Raw genomic sequence first — 16,806 nt, forward strand, 5'->3', positions numbered from 1 at the left:
AATGAAAGGCCATCAGTGCTCAGAATGAGACATACAACACCTAGGCCCTGTTCTTGTGAAACACTAACCGTTCGTGTGCTGTTTCCCTGTTCATCATATCCATGCCTTCCTCCTGCAAAGACAAACATGTGCTGAAAACAGTATCCACAGCCACATGGTTCTCTACTTCGAAGAAAATTTTCAAAGATTTTCCTGCCTTCTTTGGCAATATCACAGGGCGGCAGAACATTCTAAGATCATCATGCCTGCCACATATGCATTTCACCTGCACACTCAAAAGAATTTTTAGCTGTCTGTGGCCACCTAGAGTGGCAGCCTGACTCAGGTTTAATAGCTAAATCTTCAGAATGAAAATAAAATCAAAATGGACAATTGAAACAATTGTAGGTCTGGGCTAAGAAGTAAAATTTACCCTTTTGATCTGATGCAGTCGGCTACTAGGAACACGATTAGGGGAGGATGACAGCAACTGGAAAGGAAAAGTAAACATTTACTATTTACTGAATCACAAGGCAGCAGTTTGCTGTCAGCCCCAGTGTCTAACCTCCTCCCAGCTAAGATTTCATATTCTTTTCCAAGATGGAGCTCTTTAGACCACTTAACATTAACATACTAGAGGCGGGACATTCACCAGGTACACCAGGTATCCAACCTCAAAGCACCATCTGTCGCCAGACAGGCATTGAATTGACTTTAACACTTTTCCCAAATGAATGCAGGGCTATGTACATTTATGTTAAAAAAAAAAAGATTCCAGGCCTTGGAAATATCCATTAACCCTCACTTATCTAAAATAAGGAAATAGGTAAGAAGGGAAAGAAAAATCTGAGTTTAGTCATTTTAACACTGATGTACCCATGGAGGAAGACAGGCTAACAAGCCTGGCTTAGTAGTTTATCTATGATTAGGGTTGATTAAAAACACTTTAAAACTGTAATAAGAAAATTTTGCTTGTGTGATCTAAATCAATTCTAAAATGTGGTCACTACCACTATCACCGCAAACCCTTACTTACTAGTTAAGAAAATCAGTGTGGAAGGCAATGTGTATTTTTCAGGTAACTGTTGCTCTCCCTTAGATCATAATTTTTTGACAACACAAAGCTAAAATTATTTGGGGGCCAAATTATGTTCCTTCAAAATAATCCCAATCTGATCAAAAATGAAAGGTACAATTCATCTCAACAGCTCTTACAAGGTTCTAATATCCTTAATGTAAGCTATTTATTCCCTAATTAAATGCAAATAAATTTGTAATGCTATTTAGACCAAATAAGACAATGATCCTGTTACAAGAAGCCCTACCCTATTAAACATCTAAAAATCCTAATGTAGTAAGTAGTATAAAACAGTGATAAACTGCTAAGCTTTTTAGGCAAAAGCTATTTTGGGTTAAATTTTTAAAACTTATACAATGAAATATGATTTTGCCTCAAAGAGTATCTCTTTAGTACCCACCCTTTCTTTTTCCCTCTCCTATGCTCTGAAAACATAAAGACTTTATGACTAAAATCCTCTTTAAGTTTTTTTTCCACTAGAAAAGTAACACATGTTTACTGGTAAACTCTTAATTAGGCCATTTGAAAAACACTAAGCGGGGCGTCTGTGTGGCTCAGTTGGTTAGGTGGCCAAGGGGCCGACTCTTGGTTTCAGCTCAGGTCATGATCTTGGGGTCCTAGGATCAAGCCCCACATTGGGCTCCTCCACGTTCAGTGGGGATCTGTCTATGGATTCTCTCTCTCTCTCTCTCCTTCTACCCTTCCTCCTGCTGGCGCATGTGCACTCTCTCAAATAAATAAATAAATCTTTTAAAAAAAGAAAGAAAAACACTAAGCTACTAGGCAAGTAAATAAGGCAGAAAGACTAACGGTACCATGGAAGAGAGTATGGATGTGACCAGAGAACAAAAGAAACCCCAGCAGCAAAGAAATCTTCAGGAAAGTCAAAAACTGCAAAAAGCTGCTTGCAGAGAAAGTCAGAAATTTAGATGCTACATCTATATGATGTACAACTTGTCAATTTAGACAGAACTGGAGAGAAGACCCAAAAGGAGGACAGGGAGGAACAATGCAGTGTCTGGTATGGGAAACAAGTGTTAATGTGCAGGCTAAGAAAAAAGCCAAGCACTTGAAGGAGGGTGCTGATTAATGGTGTTCAGTAAAGCAAATAACTCAAGTGGGCTAAGAAAAGAGGACCCTGCCACTAGCAATGAAGTGGGCACTGGTGACTTTTGCAAGAACAGAGTTTTGTTTTTTTTTTTCAATATTTTATTATTTTTTTTTGAGAGAGTGTGAGCAGAGGGAGGAGCAGAGGGAGAGGGACAAGCAGACTCTGCGCTGAGCCTGACGTAAAGCTCGATTCCAGGACCCTGAGATCAGGACCTGAGCCAAAATCAAGAGTCAGAAGCTTAACCAACTGAGCCAGGTGCCCCTGCAAGAACAGTTTTTTAATAGCGTGGTGATAGAAGTAGTGAGATCACAAACTGGCTGAATAGTTGGCAAAGAATTAGGAGACAAGGAATGAGAGGCAGTGTGGTGTGGATTAAGCTTTGTGAAAGCTCAGAGGGGTGAAGGGAAAACAGGGAAAGAGAGATCTATGAAAAAAGACAAATTTGTGTTCCAGATATTAGATTTGTGAGTCAGAAGAAGGTGGGAGCAAAAAAGCTACGGAGGAAGGGACTAGAGAGGAGACAACACACCAAGCAAAGTGACAGGAGACTCAGAAAATCTAGGCACCATTAGGAGAAAGCACCACATGTGAAGGTAAAGACATTTTCAGGAGAAGAAAGCTGACATGTACACAAGAGGGCTGTTTGCCTTCTCTGTGAATGGAGAAGGGGCATCTGCCAGAAGTGAAAGGTGCATGAAGCTTGCAGAGTTATTATTTTTTTTAATTGGAATATTACTTTAGAGAACAGCAAGGAGCCAGTGGCATCTTGAACCCAAAATGCCCGGGAAGAATTTATCTCCTGGCCTTTCAAATGACCAATGCCTTGAAATTTCCCTACTTGTAGTGGTAAAGGCAACATTCTTCCCCTGGTCACTAAGATATAAAAGTTCAGTGCCCGGGAGTCCTCCTTCTCCCTGCATTTATGCCTGGTCAGTTGTCAAATCATGAAGAAATGACCTCTGCACATTTTCTTGTGCCAGTCTCCTCTCCATTTCATTCCACACCTTGCTTCTGGCAGGTTAGTATTAAGATTGATAGAGGACGCTGTGATCTAACATATATGGTATAATCAGTATGATGACAGAAGGACACAAGGGGTGTTGCGGAAGGCTTCCCCGAAGCAGGAAACTCAAAAGGAGAAGGGGACGGAGGGAAAGACAATGCAAGGGTGGGCAAAGAGCACGGAATCAACGTGGCCCCTCTGGCAAATGAGGTATTTCCGTGCAGACAGAGAAAAAGGTTTTGTCAGGGAGCAAGGAGAGGTGAGCCTAGACAGGGTCGATAGGAATCTTCGCTTCTTAGAAAAGGGCAAAGTCAAGCATAAAGAGGCAAATTCATTTTCCCTTCTTTGGTCAACTTACTGATATCAGGACACAGCTGTGTAACAAGTGGAAACATTTTTCACATACACAGTGAAATTAAGTTGTTTTCCAGTATCCTCAGGGAAGATAAAGTGAATCAAACCTCCAGATAGCTAACATTTCCCCCCCTTTAAGCATTCCTAGCCACTTCGGCTGGAAATCTTTTTTAAAAGTGATGTATTTTTTCCCCCTTTCTTAATGACACTGGCACATCTCTATTCTAATCCCAGCTCTGCCACTTACCAATCACGTGATTCTAAGCAAGTCACTTCTCTCAGCCGACACTTAGCTGCTGCCTCTTTTAACTGGGAAAAACATCTTTTGTCCTGCCTACTTCACAGGGGTTGCTATGAGAATGAAAAGTGTGAAAGGACTCTGTAACATGTAGAATACCATATAAGCAAAGGGACTAGTATAATTTAAGAAAGGTTAATGACCCAGGTACCTTTAAGAACATCAAGAATTCTACAGTTCTATGCCAGTGAGACCCTCAGGGTCTATTAACAGGCTCTTCGTCCTCATACTAAGCCGCAGACTAATTTTTAAAAAACCTCTGTCTGCTTTTCAGTTTTCCCCTCTCCTCCCTTGCTAGCAGCTATTAGTGTACCTTAAACCCGAATGCACCTCTGCTGATTTGCTGCTTCTCACATACTACCGAGTTGGAAGCTTATTATAATTATGCATAAATTTTAGATGATTCAGAGGTCAGAGAGGCTCCCTATAAATAATCTGATGAACCTTTATGCTCAGACTATGGAAATCAAGCACAGCCATTCAGAGGTCTGTTTGCTTACATCTCAGATGTCTTCCAGCGCACTGCAGCTACTGGATAAGTGGGCTCCACATGTGAAGTGCTACTATATAAAAAACCTCATCATCATTTCTCCCAATGCAACCAACTAATAAAGTGATCCCAACAGCTCTGGCTATATAAAACAGTCACTATTAGCAACTCTGCTGAGAACATAAATACGAGCATTTTAAAGGAGATCTTACTTTGGATAAATAGCACTGTCCAACAGATATGTGCCAGAGACAAATACTCTGCTACTGTCTTAATGATTTTTGCTTTCTAGAACAAATAAAGATCATTTTTCTCAGCTATATTTAGAGGTTAATCCTGACTTACCTCATAACCATGATGCAAGTAGTGACAAAAAACAACAATCTTTAGAAATACAAAGTCCCACAGCCAAGAAAAAACTTTAACCAGATCTCTTTTTTGCACCAAAAACTGAAAATGGCCACAGAATGAGCAAGACAGGTAAAATATTTTTTTCTTTTGTGAACAGAGGGGCATAGCACATCATCTTAAGAATGAACTACATTTGAAAGTGTTTTCCCCAATCCATACCACTAAAATACTTACTTCTATACTTACCAGGTTATGACGGCTCATAACTGTTGTACTATTCCTCCGAGTTCTAAATGTATAAGGTTGAAAGACCTGTGAAAGATCACTAAAAAATAAAAATAAAATTATTAGTGTCTTCTCATTTGAGATATCCATCAACTCTCTGATCAACAATGAAATCTTCCATGGTTCCTCATTTTGTACAATGAATAAGCTCCTCACTGACCTCTTCAGAGCTTCTGCTGTGGATCACAGGTTTGCCCAGATACTGATCTCCTCAGTGGTTGGGGGGCAAGCTAGGAGAGGTATGGGGCGGGGCTCCAAACTGGTTGCCTCCAGCTGCTTCTGGTCAGAGCTCACGCCCCCAAACCAGTTCCCACCAGACACCAGCAGCCTCATCTGTTTACACCAAAGGACCTAAACATACTACTGCTTTCTATGTGTGCCATGACCATGAGAAGAGCTGGGGAGCCTTGTGCTACAGTACAGGGCCCATCAGCACATCTCCCACTATAGCCCTAAATAAGTGTTCTACCTGTGAGTCTGCTGTACAACTAAATAAACATACCTGGAGTTTTTCTCAAGTTGCCTCTTCTGCTTTCACAATGTCCTACCTCCCACCACCATCAATCAAAATCCTTCCTCTCCTTGAGCACCCATTTCAATCCAATACCCTCTGTGAATGAAGCCTCTCTTCAGTCCACAAACCGAATGCAATCCTGCCCTCCTTTGAGTCCAAAGAGCACAATGCGAAATAAGATGCTTCTTGAGACATCGACTTTACCTCTTATTACAGAGAAGTGTGCGTGTGTTTTAAATTCCATGGTAGAGGTCTTTTGTTCCTTCTTGTATAACATCCCCGCAGTGCCTAGCAGAGTGCCGTGCCCATGATAAGAAGCCAAGAAAAATTTTCAGGACTGAATTGAATTGGGCTTCACTGGACCCATGAGATCACCTAATTCAGGTCTTAAGTTTCAAATGAAAAAACAGACACTTAGAATGGCTAAGTGACTCATTCATGATCACAGTTAGGGAGAGATATTGGGACTAGGTCTTGTCTCCTCACTCCTTCTGTCACATCATGCTACCCTGGCAAGTAATTACTTAAATCTCGATTCAAAAAACAGTGTTATTTCTATGACAGTCTAAATGCAGGTCAGCATGATCGCCCTAGTCCCTTGCAATTGCTTGCTTACCAGATTTAAAAAGACAACCCCAAAAGACCAATTTATTCCTATAGTATCAAAAATAAATGTAGAGCTGAGGACAGCCATTAAGAAAGCAAAGAGTCACCCCATCATTCCCTCAGTTTAAAAATTTAATACAAGAAAATGAGTAAATCCATTTTCCCCTCAAATACAGATATTATAATCAGTTTGATAGATAAAAATTACCTATTTCTCTGCCTTCACTGTGCTTGATTAATGATTTTGGCTAATTCTACTCCCATCCCCTTTTTTGGGCTAATTCCATTTCTACAAGGTCTCACAAATTAGCTCTCCACTAAGATGAATTGTCTACTTACAGGAGTGAAATGTAATAGGCTCAGGAGGTCTGCCAACCTAACCTTCACTATTGTAAGATTCTACCTTAAAATAGACCCTCTAGTGAGTATTCACGTGAAAATACAAGACCCTACCACTAAAATTCAAGGGTTGATTCTTTCCATTGTTTTCTAAAACCTGTATTTTCACTGACCTAAGCTAAGAGACACCTTTTGTTTTTTATTCACTGGTATGCATTCCAGGCAGTTTTAGGATCTGAAAACATTACGACAAATCCCAATCACTTAATGTGCCATGAACATGACACTTGTTACAAGTTATTAGATAAATTGTGATTTATTAAAGTAAATGCTCCGTTAATGCCAGGGTTCCTAAACTAAGCTTAGAAATAGCAGCTCTTAGAGACAGGTGTCAAGTTGCAAGTCTAGTTCCAGGGGCTTCAGGCTAACATTCAGTGGTGCAAATTAGGCAGGGCAAGCAACCTGTTACAAGATCCAGAAGCTTCTTGTAGATCCTTTCAGAGTGGGCCAAGAGAGCCCCAGGTAAAGAGGGTCCCATTTTTTCCACACTTCCCAGAGTCTGGGGTCAAACTTTCACTCCACCTTGGGACCCAAGTCACTGTCGAGCAAACAAGTCCCCATGCCCTTAATTTGGAAAACCCAGATGAGCACCAACTCTCACTTTAGGGAAGGAAGATTGCTTGCAGGGGGTCAAGGAGCCCCTGAACCCTGTACTTCATCGTTCCCAACCCGCCTCACCTGAGCCCATGGATCAGGGGAGCGCTGCTGGATCTCCTCAGGGTGCCCCCATCGGATGTGTCAGGCTCGAAGTCCAGCTCCATTTTCTCCTGAGCCATGTCGGAGACTTGCAGGCAGGCACAGCGGACAGTGCTCAGCTCCTGGTGCTTAGCTATGTATGGACTCCCAAGACTCTCACTGCAGGACTGAGCTGCTGGGGACTGGCAGCTGGGGGCGGGGGCTAAGGGGCGGAGGCTTAGGGGCGGGGGCTAAGGGGCGGAGAAAAGCAGGAAAGGAGGAGGAGGGAAGGAGGATGAGGATGAGGAAGGGAGCTTGAGAGTGAGTGAGGGGAGGAGGAAGGGGGGCGGTAGTGGAGTGGGAGGTGGTGGAGGGTGACAGAATAAAGGAAGAGGGTGAAGGAAAAGAGAGGGATGGAAGGAAAAGAGCAAGAGATAGGGAAAGCGGATATATAGAAAAGCAGGAAAGCAGAGAGAGTAAAAGGAGGACAGGATCGGGAAAGGAAGATGAGGAAAGGAGGAGGACCGAGGGGGAAGAGGAGAGCAGGGTGGTGGGAAAAGAGGAATACGAGAGAGGGAAAGAAAAAGAGGTATGGGGAAGAGGAGGGAGGGAGGAGGCGGACGGAGGGAGAAGAGGATGGGGAGGAAACTAGGCAGCGGCGGAACTCATGTTGCTATCTTTTGGCCGACGACCTCAACCGGGGCCGGGCTACAAACACCGCAGCTGCCCAGGCAGCGCTAGTACCAAAAAGCTGACAGTTGGGCAGGGCCCGGCCGGGCGGCCTCGACGGCTCCAGTTCCCCATGCTGGGGGACCCGGTCCAGCCCCCCATGCTCTGGGACTCGGTCCCGGAGGATCCTCAGCCCTGTGAGGGGTGCTTATCCCCTCCCTACCCCCCCTCCCCGCCTGGAGGACAGGTGGGGGGTTCGGCCCTTCAGCCGCCGCCGCGGTGCCTCCTCTTCCTCTCTTGGGTTCTAATGGCCCGAGGGAACCCCTTGGGGCCAAGACCAAAATCTACAACCTGCCGCCTTTTCCGCCTCCCACGCTTCAGCAGCGGGAACCGCCGCGGGGCCAAGTCTTCCGCGTCCGGGCACCCATCGGGTCCTGCGCACGCGCCCGGCGGCCGCGCCAATGAGCCCGCGGGCACCGAGCATGCGTGGGAACCCCGCCCCGCAAACCTCCTCCAAAAGGGAGGAGCGTTTTCAGGGGGCCCGGCGCCTTCCTCTCTGGCATTGGCCCGGGGACCCTGGCGCCCGATTTTGAAAAGAACCAATAGTTTGGAGACAGTGGAGCATCGCCGTTCAGGAGGAGTTTGGGCCAATATTCAAGGGAAACAGAAACTTGTGGTTTCCATGTTTTTTCAATGCCAATTTATTTGCTCTGATCTCTGTGATCTCTGCCCATTTCTTAAATCCCTTGATTTTGTTTGGTGTTTGGAGGGGCTGATTTTTTTTTTCAGATAATCCGTTTGGATGCACTAAACAAAAGGGAAGTGAAAAAACAAAAGTAATGGTGTAAAAATAAAGAGAATCGAATAAGAGTTCATATAGCGAGTGGCAATCACCATCTTCATTTTACAAGCATTGTCAGCTTCAACGATATTAGGAAAAGTCCTGAAGAACAAGTAGCAGAACCAGAATTTTTTTTCCTTCCTAGGATTTACAGAGACCCTAACAATAGTCATTCAGCATGTGTGAGGCCTGGAATTACTTATTTTATTTAACAAATATCTACGTAGCAATTGCTGTGTGCTAGGCATCATTCTAAGAGCTTTAGAAATATTAACTCATTCAATCCTCGCTACTTGAATAACCATGGGATAAAGATGGTATTGTATTGTGTTAATCATACAGAGGGAGAAATACAGAAAATTTAATAGTCATGAAATTGGTTTCAAAATATAGCAAAAATAGAGCCACCTGGGTGGTTCAGTCCATTGGGCATCTGCCTTTGGCTCAGGTCATGATCCCTGGGTCCTGGGATTGAGCCCTGCGTGAAACTCCCTGCTCAGGGGGGTCTGCTGGTCCCTCTCCCTATGCCCTGCCCCTCTTCTCATGCTTGCACTTTCTCTCACATAAATAAATAATTTTTTTTAATTTAGCAAAAATAGGGATGCCTGGGTGGCTCAGTGGTTGAGCATCTGCCTTCAGCTCAGGGCATGATCCCGGAGTTCCGGGATTGAGTCCCCCACATTGGGTTCCCTGCATGGATCCTGCTTCTCCTCACTCTGCCTATGTTTCTGCCTCTGTGTGTGTGTGTCTCTCATAAATAAATTAAATGTTTTTTTTAATTTAGCAAAAATAATTTTACCTGCCTATTCAACTTAGTTGTCCCATATTAAACTTGCCAAATCCAATCATTTTATTCCTCAATGTTAATATTCACTGCTTGTAATATAGAGTTTTTAAAGCACTTTTAGATAGTTTCCTTTAAATTGCCTATATTTTTCTTCCAACTGGATTGGAAAAGCAAGCTCTGTTTTTGACCAATTTATGTAGCTCTTTTCATCTCAAGGTCTCAGCAACCCCCTCATCTGCTCAAAACAACATAGTACATTCTATTGTTCACAATAGCTACTAAACAATCATTTGTTGGCTACGTGTAGAATTCCTAACTCTGAGGAGTCAAATGATTTAGTAGAATCCCTAACTTTCAGGACCTTAACAATTAGGAGAAACTCAAAGACATGTTAGAAGATGGATGCAACCTTGACCATCATTTCCAGATTCTATTCATATCGTTCTTGCCTACCTAGTTTCTCTTACCCTTCATATAAATCTTTTGGGAGGTTTAGGGTATTTGTGGTTTGTGGGCTTGGGTTCAGCTTGCCTTTGATTTGCTTTTGTGATAAGGAAAATTTGCTTTAAAGTTGCCATGACGACTAGTAAACAACTGATTATGACATATTTGTGGGACACCTTTTATAAGTAAGAGGCCTGGCACAGATGGTAGCAGACTGGGACAAAGACAAGAGTAGCATAAGTGGCAAGGTAAAAGCAAACCAGCAATCTGAGATCATGGCATATTGCTACAGAACAGCAGAAGCTGATGATGACACACAGCTAGGTTGGTATAATAGTGCGTGAGTAGAAATGGGAAGAAGTAAAAATAATTTCTTTAAATGTTGTGTTTGCCCCTGTGGTATACAGAATTGTTTTTGTAGTACTTGTTCCTTTTGACATTCTAACTTGCATATGTACTCTGAGTTCCTGGCATTCAGCTACACTTAATTAAAGAATTCCTCTTTTTTGGCAATACCTGCAAACTTCCTGCCATCTTGAGCATGTTATCCATGTTATCGTTTCATATTACTACCTCTTTTCTTCAAAGTCTCACAGTTGCTCCTCCCTTGTCATTTTATTATCTATTTTCTTAGTGTTATTATACTTAGATTTTTAAAAATTTGTATCTGTGATGCTTAGGCATGATGAGATGATCTATTCATTCAATATATATCCACTAAACCTTATTACTTGCCACGAATATTAACAAACTCTTTGAGAAGTAAAATGAGCAGTAGACTGGAGCAAAGATCTACTTGTTTTCTGGTGTACCCCCTATTTCTCTGATATTTAGTTTGGCTTTGACCCCTGTTCTGTATTTAACCACTGCCATCTACGTTTGCCCTGACTTTATTCAGCTTTAACTACCATCTTTTGTAAACTTTCCAGGTATCCTGGGAACTTTAACAGTGATTTTTAGGAGATCTTGGTACCAGCTCAGATTCTACTGCTACCTAAATGTGCCATTAATCTCTCTGGAATTTTATCAACTGTAAAATAGAAGTAGATTTGCCTACTTTACAAAATAGCTGTGAATGACAGGTTTTTAAAACCTGCATTTATTCGTAAAATAATTTAATAAGTATTTATCAAGTGCTTATGAGTACAGAAATAGTATCTAGAGAAATATCCAGAGGCACCTCATCTGTCTTTTCACCTACATACAAGGGCAGAGTGGCTTTGCCATTTAGCAGTTATAATTTGAGTAACCCCTATGGGGTTCAGTTTCCTCCTTTAAAAAAAATGGGCATTGTGATGGTGCCTACCTCACAGAGTTACTGTAAGTATTAAATGCAATCACATATTTAAAGTGCTTAGGACAGTGCCTGGCATATAATTAAGTGCATGAAAAATGGTAGCTATTGTTAACCTGTCTTACATCAGGAAAGGAGACTCCAAATCATCCTCGTGTCTGGGATTTAGATAACCCAATTCTGCCTGATATAATTAAGCTTTTCTTATTCTATTCTCAGAATGAATGAGGAATGATTATGATCATTCATGTCATAACTTGTCATGAACTGTTTCAAGATAATCCCATTATTTTAAGTTCACCACTGATTAGCTGAGCAGGGTTCATGATTGAACCAATTGAGATAAGTATGTGAAGACATTTTTTAAACCGTTAAAGTGCTATACCATGTAATGATTATTTTAATTCATAACTCTCATTTCAGTAGTTTCGCTTACCTTCTCTGCCAGTCCTGTATATGGTTCCTAAAAGGTATGGTCTTACAAAATTATTAGTGTGGAGTTAGGATTTCAGTACTCAGCGTGGCTCATTAACTGGTGGTGAAAAATTCTAAAAGAGCAATTCTTAAAATGTTTGAGCCACGCAGCATTATTAAATGAAAACCCTGGGGCACCTGGGTGGCTCTGTGGTTGAGAGTCTGCCTTTGGTTCAGGTTGTGACTCCAGGGTCTGGGATCAAGTCCTGCATTGGGCTCCCCACAGGGAGCCTGCTTCTCCCTCTGCCTGTATCTCTGCCTTTCTCTCTCTGTGTTTCTCATGAATAAATAAAATATTTTTTTATCTATTTATGATAGTCACAGAGAGAGAGAGAGAGAGAGAGAGAGAGGCAGAGACACAGGCAGAGGGAGGAGCAGGCTCCATGCACCGGGAGCCCGATGTGGGATTCGATCCCGGGTCTCCAGGATCACGCCCTGGGCCAAAGACAGGCGCTAAACCGCTGCGCCACCCAGGGATCCTTTTTTTTTTTTTTAAAGGAGGGATACCTGGGTGGCTCAATGGTTGGGCATCTGCCTTTGGCTCAGGGCCTGATCCCAGATTCCTGGAATCCAGTCTTGCATCTGGCTCCTTGCATGGAGCCTGCTTTTCCCTCTGCCTGTGTCTCTGCCTCTCTTTCTGTGTCTTTCATGAATAAATAAATAAAATCTTTAAAAAAAGGAAACCCTGATTTGGATGGATACTAAATTCTGAGATATTTAAGTAAATAAGCTTCTCTAACTCAAATCATTTTCTTAGACGAATAGCTTTGAGAAGCTAGATTTTATTTAGTGTAAAAATACAATTAAGGTTAAAAAACAATGAGGGGATCCCTGGGTGGCTCAGCGGTTTAGCGCGGGCCTTTAGCCCGGGGCGTGATCTTGGGAGTCCCGAGATGGAGTCCCACGTCGGGCTCCCTGCATGGAGCCGGCTTCTCCCTCTACCTGTGTCTCTCCCTTCCCTCTCTGTGTCTCTCATGAATAAGTAAATAAAATCTTAAAAAAAAAAAAAAGACAATGAGATCACCTGGAAAACAATGATTCGTCTGCACGATTGGTTCAATTGGGTTAGCACCCTACCACAAGACACTTGGGGAACAGGTGGCAGGTTTTGGGTTTTGTTTTGTTTTTTTTTTCCCCAGACATATAGCATTTTTCTCAATTACAAATGTGTAGTATTGGCTATAACAGGATGGAAAAATTCATCGTGGGAGTTAAGCTTCTTGGCCTCAGTTAGAAGGGGATGACGGGCTAATCAAAACTGAGAAAATGGAGTATTAGATATAGCGCAGAAAGGACGGCACTCTCATACACCTTACTCCTCCCCACCCATTCTTTCCTAAATAACGGTGAGTGAAACCATCCCAGGGTTCACATAGGAGCAGAGGAACAACCACGGTGAATCGCCCCCGAGAAGAGACTAAGAGAGGACCTGGGTTGGAGTAAAAAGGTGACTCCTAAGACTGCGCGTGCCCCCCAGGCAAGGCTGACAAAGGGCGCCCCTATTGACTCTCATTGCTTGCGTAATAAGCATGCGTCAGCAGGCGGGACGGGACGCAGGCGCAGAGGGGCGGCACCCGACGGATTCTCGAAGGCGACAGGTTGTAGTTTTCGTTTTGGCCGGAAAGGCTTACCTGGGCTTTCCTTTGCTGAGAGAAATAGAGAACGATTCGCGGAGGTGACTAAGATAAATTCCTCATTTTCATTATAGACTTGGAAGTGGAGGATCTTCTCAGCGTTAGGAACCTCGAGCTTGGATGGTGGGAGGTTCGGAGTCAATCCTACCCCACTTAGTGCCCACTGGTATTAGGGATGGTAGGGCTGTCAAGGTGAGTACCTCACTCCTCTAAGAGGTTCCTCCTCTCTTCTCTTTTTCCCCTTTTCCTCTCTGCCTACATCTCCTCACCCAGTTGACTTGTCCTTATGTGAATGGGAGCCAGAAAACCTTGAGAACTTGGAATCAAAGAGTGGCTTCTTCTTCGACGTGGACATGGCACAAGAGAAAATGGAACTAGACTTGGAGCTGCTGCCAACTTCAGCCACCACAGACAACACGCTGAGAAGATCCAACAGCGCCCCTTTGATCAATGGGCTTGGGTGAGCAGGATTGAGATATTAGAGGAGGCAAGCTGGGGGTGGGTGGCAGGAGGTGGGGAAAGCTACTTCCAATAGCATTCCCATGCCTTTCTCCATCGAGGTTCTACAGGTATCTCCCTTGTTCCTGCTGTCCGGAGAGCTCACCCTCAGACTTGGGGGGAGTGGGATGGGCTGGCAGGAGGGAGAGCACACACCTACCCTGAGGTTGACACACATGTGAACCTGGACGTCCTCTTCTGACAGTCCACCAGGACCAAAAAGCAGCAACCTATTGGTGTGGAGCACAACTTTTCTAACTTCACCCTCTTACCCACTCCTTTGAAGAAACAGCATTCCCCACCCTCGCCTCCAGATCTTCTGTGATGACTGTAATTTTCTGTCATTCTCTTAGCTGCTTTGTCACCTCTGACCTTCACTTCCAGCAAATGGAAATGGTTACCAAGCGAATAAGCTCAGACCTTTTTTACACCTAGTTTTTATTTGAACAAAAAGTTTAGGTACCACAAAAACTTGACCCCATAAATTTTGCGTTCTCAATGGCCGATACTGTCCCCAACTTGGTTCTTGGGGGTGTGCGAAAAAATCTTGCTCTTTCTATATATAAGTCACAACTATACATAAACATTTTGTGAGACTTTTCAAGAGGGAGTAATTGGGGGCAGAGGGGAATGTTGAAAATGGCTCCTTAGAGGGCTGATAGTGAAAAGCATAAGATTTAGAAACACTGTCCTGATGATTAACTATTTTCTGGACGCATCCAAAAGTCTGGCATGACACATGCTTATAATTTCTTTACATAGAATTTGAAAGTAAGATCTTGGATCTCATATCCCAGGGTCATATAAAGTTTTATCAGTATTGTAAAAATGTTTGGAAAATGCACTCGCTCATTGTGTTAGTAACTTTGCTCCTTCCTTTTGCTAGCATCGTTCTAATTGATAGGTATAAATCACAATTGTTAGAAGTGAACACAGAGACCATATCTACCCTCCTTATTTAACATGAGGAAACCAAGGCCCGTAAGTCTCTACAGTGACATAGTAACAGAGCCAGGACTAGGAACCTGTGTCTCCTGATTCCTATGCTTAGTGGTTTGTCCACTACTAATCAACTTTTAGGCTTTTTTTAAGTCTTGTTTATTTATTTTACAGTGAGAGAAAGTGCAAGCATGGGTGGGGGGAGCAGAGGGAGAGGGAGAGAGGAACTCAGGCTCAGTGCTCAGCACGGAGCCTGACACCAGCTTGATCCCACAACCCTGAGATCACAACCTGAACCAAAACCAAGAGTCGGAGGCTTAACTGACTGCCCACCCAGGCATCCGTCAACTTCTAAGCTTATTAACTCTAACCAAATGCAGCTTTTTGGTCATTTGAGGAAAGAAGAATATACTGGACAAAATGAAATGCAAACTAAGATTAAACAGAAAATACATAATTTTTTAAAAATATTTTATTTATTCATGAGAGACACAGAGAGAGACAGAGACATAGGCAGAGGGAGAAGCAGTCACCTGAAGGGAGCCAGATCGAAACTCAATCCCAGGACCCTAGTTTTACACCATTCAGGGAGCCTGATGTGGGACTCGATCCCAGGACTCTGGGATCATGTTCCAAGCTGAAGGCAGATGCTCAACCACTGAGCCACCCAGGCGTCCCAATGTAATATTTTTTTAATAGGTAAAGAAATAAAGGGGCAGCACTGTACAAGTTGGACAGAAAACAAGAATATTCTATAAATTCAGGATTGACTCTAATCCTTTTGTATGAAAACATGAATTGTAAAAAAAAAAAAACATGAATTGTTGTGAACCCACGCTACTAGAAGAAAACACTTGGGGCAAATATTGGTTTTATTTGAAGCCTTTATGAAATGAAAAAAACACATTGCAAACAGTCCTAGAAGCAAGGAGAGTGATGGCTGTTATCCCTTCATGCTTTGTTTTGTTTGGCAAAGGACTTATTTTTTTTTATTTTTATCATATTAGAGCATATAGTTACAGTGTTGAATTCTATCACTTATGCTCCTGACACATGAAGTGAAATTGGTACAGAAAGGTAAGAGGCGATTGCATATTTACTTAGTAGGAGTTACAGATAAACTGCAAGGTGGGGCAGTCCCAGTGGCGCAGAGGTTTAGCGCTGCCTGCAGCCCGGGGCGTGATCCTGGGGATCTAGGATCGAGTCCCGCGTCGGGCTCCCTGCGTGGAGCCCGCTTCTCCCTCTGCCTGTGTCTCTGCCTCTCTCTCTGTGTCTCTATGAATAAATAAATAAAATATTAAAAAAAGAAAGAAAGAAACTGCAAGGTGGATCAGGTCAGACTCTTGTCTGTCAAAAAGAATAGCATCGAAGTGCTACATAATACGCCTGAGGGCAGGGAACTTGGCCAAATGATCTCCTGAGGGCAGATTTTGTGCTGTTGTGACCGGCTTACGATGTGGTCAGGGAAGCGAGAACAGTTTAGAGTAGAATTAGACTACGCCTTAGTTGAATTCATGCTCACCTCCATTCTCCTCGGTTGCATGTGTACACTGCTCACCTCCCTCACTTTCACTTATTTGAACCCCTAAAACTCGCCCCTTGCACTGATCACTAAATAATTGTTGCACTTCTGTCAAGTAATTTTCCAGTTCTGCTTGATGCTTGTATATAAACTCAATCTCTCTCGCACCCACACTTGCAGAATTTGTTCCTTAAATATCATCTTTAATACAAGTATTAACTGTTTAAAGGAGTTTCTGTACTGTTTTGTGCACATCTTGTATTAATAAAAATACCAATGTCAAAAGTTTTGAACCTCTTAGTTCTTTATACTCGTTAGCCCTCTGCTTAGCTGACTTCACTACTGGTGTCAATAACTTTATTTGAAGGTAGTAGTTTTTTTGTTTTTGTTTTTGTTTTTGTTTTTTACTTCTCTGGCCCTTAGGAGAATTAGAGAGTAAGTTCTGGGATTTCTGCCAGTGCCTTCCTGCTGTAAATACTCTAGCTTGACTCTGCATTTAAACTGCTTGAAAGTCAAACTACTTGGGCCAAATCCAGCCTGCCACTTGGTTTTGTAAATAAA

General features: G+C 42.8%; 2 protein-coding genes across 20 annotated transcripts in view; one reads left to right on the plus strand and one right to left on the minus strand.

The window, feature by feature from the left end:
- The window catches only part of PABIR2 (PABIR family member 2), a 215,449-nt gene extending 207,171 nt beyond the window's left edge, over window positions 1–8,278 (minus strand). The window contains exons 1-5 of one of the 5 annotated variants that reach the window (XM_025431181.3): window positions 8,164–8,274; window positions 7,147–7,394; window positions 4,911–4,989; window positions 413–469; window positions 69–112 (exon numbers count right to left, since the gene is read on the minus strand). In XM_025431181.3, the coding sequence (XP_025286966.1) occupies window positions 69–112; window positions 413–469; window positions 4,911–4,989; window positions 7,147–7,244 (278 nt within the window). In that variant the 5' untranslated portion in view covers window positions 7,245–7,394; window positions 8,164–8,274. Of the gene's footprint in view, window positions 1–68; window positions 113–412; window positions 470–4,910; window positions 4,990–7,146 lie in introns of all 5 variants that reach the window. The other 4 variants (XM_025431184.3, XM_049107792.1, XM_049107793.1 and 1 more) reach the window with 4 other exon arrangements.
- Window positions 8,279–10,059: 1,781 nt separating this feature from the next.
- The window catches only part of LOC112649252 (P2R1A-PPP2R2A-interacting phosphatase regulator 1-like), an 89,067-nt gene continuing 82,320 nt past the window's right edge, over window positions 10,060–16,806 (plus strand). For 11 of the 15 annotated variants that reach the window (XR_007409336.1, XM_049107348.1, XM_049107349.1 and 8 more), the window contains exons 1-2: window positions 10,060–10,208; window positions 13,560–13,746. Coding sequence is in view for 14 of the 15 variants with exons in the window: in XM_049107348.1 (XP_048963305.1) it covers window positions 10,088–10,208; window positions 13,560–13,746 (308 nt within the window). In the remaining variant the exon portion in view is untranslated. Of the gene's footprint in view, window positions 10,209–13,172; window positions 13,328–13,360; window positions 13,417–13,559; window positions 13,747–16,806 lie in introns of those variants that run through there. The other 4 variants (XM_049107354.1, XM_049107353.1, XM_049107358.1 and 1 more) reach the window with 4 other exon arrangements.

Source organism: Canis lupus, chromosome X (genome assembly GCF_003254725.2).
Source record: "Canis lupus dingo isolate Sandy chromosome X, ASM325472v2, whole genome shotgun sequence".
Taxonomy (NCBI): Eukaryota; Metazoa; Chordata; class Mammalia; order Carnivora; family Canidae; genus Canis; species Canis lupus.